Source organism: Mus caroli, chromosome 6, assembly GCF_900094665.2.
Source record: "Mus caroli chromosome 6, CAROLI_EIJ_v1.1, whole genome shotgun sequence".
NCBI lineage: Eukaryota > Metazoa > Chordata > Mammalia > Rodentia > Muridae > Mus > Mus caroli.
In genome coordinates this window covers 87,973,179-87,976,945 of record NC_034575.1, presented here as the reverse complement: position 1 = coordinate 87,976,945, position 3,767 = coordinate 87,973,179, and the positions used below count along the sequence as shown (strand labels likewise).

Sequence of the window (3,767 nt, the reverse complement as noted above, 5' to 3'; positions counted from 1 at the left end):
CTAATTTTATTTATTTATTTGTAATTTATATCCACACTGGTTCCAAAAAGGATCCAAGGCAGCACTCTGAGCTAATAAAGCATTTAAGCCGAAGCATTGCCTCGCTTCCAAAGTGCTGCCTTGATAGAAATATTTAGTGAGGAGCCAGGCCTCAGGGCTATAAAAGCTGGAGCTGCCATTCTGCCTGTCGCTATGATAGGTGGCTCTCTCTGGGATGGGTATCTGGGGAAACCATTTAAACAAGCTTCCCAGTGACAGAGATGCTATCCTCCCCGAGTCCNGGCCTTTCTAGGTAGCCATGTATTTTTACAGAACCAGAGCCAAGCAAGCTAAACTTGTGGTTGAAAAAGACTAAGAATCCCAGGATAGAGCTAAAGTTGGGTTGGCTATTACACATGGCTATATAGATAGCGAAACTCAAGCTATACCAGGAAAGTGCCTGGACCAAGGCTCTGTGTGGCCTCTTCCGAACCTGGGCTCTTTGCCAGACTCAATGCTCTGAAAGTTTTCTTTGTCCTTTGTCCTTGAAACTGCCAGTTTCAAGGATCTAAGATGAGCAGTTATCTGAGCTGGGAGTTCACGCAAAAATAACTTGAAATNCTGAACCTTGTAGTTCAGGACAAAGCTTGAAAATCCCATGGCTCACAGGAAATGATTACATTTATTCATTTGTTTCTGTTCATCTGGTTATAAATATACATTACAGAAGACACCGTGACTTTTTAAATAGAAGCAATTACAGACAGAATGCTCTTTTGGCAAGTCAGCCTTCTCTGTTACTAGTGTGTCATCTATAATGCAACATGTTTTCTGAGGCTATTTTAATGCAGCGGCCTGTTTATCTCTGTGTTGAATGTCCCCAAGATAGTCATGTTCCTTGAGTTATTGTGTCATTTTAAATAACTTGTCATCCTTCTACTTCCTGTCAGGCAGTGCCTTTGGGAGCCCCTTGATAGAGACCTANACTCAACATTTAGCACAGTAGAGTAGAAATACAATGTGAGCTAGTTTAATGCTTGGCAGCCATATTCAAAACATCCTAAAGGTATAGTTAAGTCTAATAATATATTTATTTTCTCGAGTATATTTACAATGATCATTTAACACGCAATAAAAATTGGCAATTACTGAGAAATTTTACATTCTCTTCCCATCCCATTAAGTCTTTGAAACACAGGATGTGTTTTCACTGAGATTTCAAATAAATTTGGACTCCTTGCAGTTTAAAGGTTTGACAGTCTTGCGTGACTGGTGCTGTGTCTGCCAAATTGGACAGCACAGCTCCNCTCTAGCTCTGGCCCACTACANTTGCACTGAAGTAAGGCNAAACTCCACTTGAATTACTTTAGTGTTCCCAGGCTGCACGGACTGGAGAGTCAGTTCATTCAGCTCCTCTGGAGGAGCTTTAAGTTGCTCCTCAGACATAGTGTGCATTTAACAATGGCCATCAGAAGAACCTGAAGCCAAATGGACGTGAGAGNGGCATCAACATGCAAGCCTCCTCATCATGGCTCGCTCACCTAGCCTACTTGCTTGCCAACTGTGCTTCCTTCCTCTCTTACTTTCTTTCTCATGTGCTGGTCAAATTCTCTACTCTGTACTGTACCTAAGCCCACTGTAGTTAGAATTCTTGCCACTGGTGTAGTCTGAGCTCACAGGCACCTGAGAGTCCTTGGTGTTCCTATGAGAGTTTTGAGCTTTGGTAAACACCTTCTTTCCTTGAGTCTCAGAAGTTCCCTATGCCTCTGTTATGTGGCATGAACCAGGCTGGACTCATAACTGGTGTGTGCTCTTTTTTTTTTTTTTTTGGTTTTTCGAGTCAGGGTTTCTCTGTATAGCCCTGGCTGTCCTGAAACTTACTTTGTAGACCAGGCTGGCCTCGAACTCAGAAATCTGCCTGCCTCTGTCTCTGCCTCCCAAGTGCTGGGATTAAAGGCNTGCACCACCACTGCCGGGCTTGGTGTGTGCTCTTTCATCCCTCCCATTAGACTGAAAGTTCCAGACTGGNAAGAGGCTTCATTTCTGCATCTTCAGTGTCTATCATGATACACTGCAAGTGCTAATAAAGGTTTGCTAAACTCTTTAATAAATTAATGAGAGAGAGATGGTGCTGGAGAAAATGCAATGGGTAAAGCAGCCATGATGCTGTTCTTTGGGGATATCAGGAGTCGTCTTCTTATACTGTGGGCCTACAATGAATGGGGCCTGCCCCATGTCTCTGTGTAACTGAAAGGGAGTCAGCTGTCTCTGAGGGCCTGAGAGCCTATGGCATGCAATGGTAATGTCCTATAGCTTAAGANCACCTTGGTTGGGGCCTTAGAATTGGTCATTCCAGCCAGGATTCCACTGAAGGGAAAAACATTACTATTTGTGATTCCTGCAGGGGGACAAGTGTAAACAGGCCTGCACTGGGCTAGCTGCCTCTACTCCTAGGAGCCAATCCCAGCCATGATTTCAACAAGTGAATTACAGTGATCTTAGTTAGCTCAGCCTTACTTCCATGCCAAGGGCTGTCTTTTGGACACCTCGAGGTTTAGGGATGGCATCTGATTCATCCACTCTGTCTTTTCTNTGATGTTGTTTTGGCTGGACCACAGTTGGACCAATGGATGGAAAGATTGGACTTAAAAAGGTTCTGTTGTATTTTTATCCTCTCAATAAATAATGGGAAAATGCAGCCATCTCCCTGCTTATGGGATCTGTATTCTCACAGATGTGAACATCTCCACAGATACCCCAGCCTACTCAAGTCCCTTGCGTACATGGCATGGGATTCACACTTTCCCACACCCATGCCACCTCTAGATTTCCTGGTATTCTAGTACAGTGAGGGCCCTGCACCAGTNGTTATTGCATGTGTGCTCTTCAGGGAGTAAGATACAAGCAGACTGTGTGTGTTCAGTTCAGACACAGCATCTTTCTCTGAGAAATTTCCATTCATAGTTGCTTAAGCATGGAGATATGGAGAAACCCTGTGTACACAGTAGGAGGGGAAGCCCTGGNGTGGCAAGCTCTGCTGAGACACCCTGAGCCAGGGCTAGATGCCCCACATGCTCTGCCCTACTCAAGCCACTTTGCCTTACCCGTTTGTCATGCAGCACGTTATGGGGACAGCTTTTGGGTGACACACTGATTGTTACCGTCTCATTCATGGAGGTGAAGGTGACGGTGATGGAGTCCTGCCCCAAGACTGTGAGCTTCATTTGTTCATTCACCTGCAGATAAAGAAATCAGCACTTGTGGATCACTGTTTCTTCCAAGCCCAAGGCACAAAGCCCTTTCAGCTTGGAGCTGAGATGCGTAAGCTTTCCAGATCTTGGGCTAAAGTCTGTGATCTCTTGGAGATTTACTGAGAACGTCAGCAATGCCTTCCTTCCCTGTTCCTTCTCTTCCAACTCACTCTTGGAAATAGCTGCGAAGCAGCACAGGTGAGCCAGACAGCGAGTCAGCTTGAGTCCTGAACACCGCACCGGTACACCATCGTGGGTCCTGGATCACACAGCTGCAGCTGTTCAGGCAACTGCTCAGCTGACTAAATCTTGGTCTGTTAGTAAGCCGTGCAGTCTCCCTGAATCTCAGAGTCCTCAGCATGAAATAGGTATGGAGCGACTGTTCAGTTCAAATGATTTTTGTTTGTTTGTTTGTTTGTTTTTCTTTCTTTTTTTTCTTTTTTGTTTTTTGGTTTTTCGAGACAGGGTTTCTCTGTGTAGCCCTGGCTGTCCTGGCACTCACTTTGTAGACCAGGCTGGCCTCAAACTCAGAAATCC

General features: G+C 44.9%; 1 protein-coding gene across 5 annotated transcripts in view; it reads right to left on the bottom strand.

The window, feature by feature from the left end:
* C6H3orf20 (chromosome 6 C3orf20 homolog) overlaps positions 1-3,767 on the bottom strand; it is a 51,122-nt gene that overhangs the window by 19,884 nt on the left and 27,471 nt on the right. For all 5 annotated transcript variants that reach the window (XM_021165293.2, XM_021165296.2, XM_021165295.2 and 2 more), the window contains exon 11: positions 3,084-3,215. In XM_021165293.2, coding sequence (XP_021020952.1) covers positions 3,084-3,215 — 132 coding nt within the window. The remainder of the gene's footprint in view (positions 1-3,083; positions 3,216-3,767) is intronic.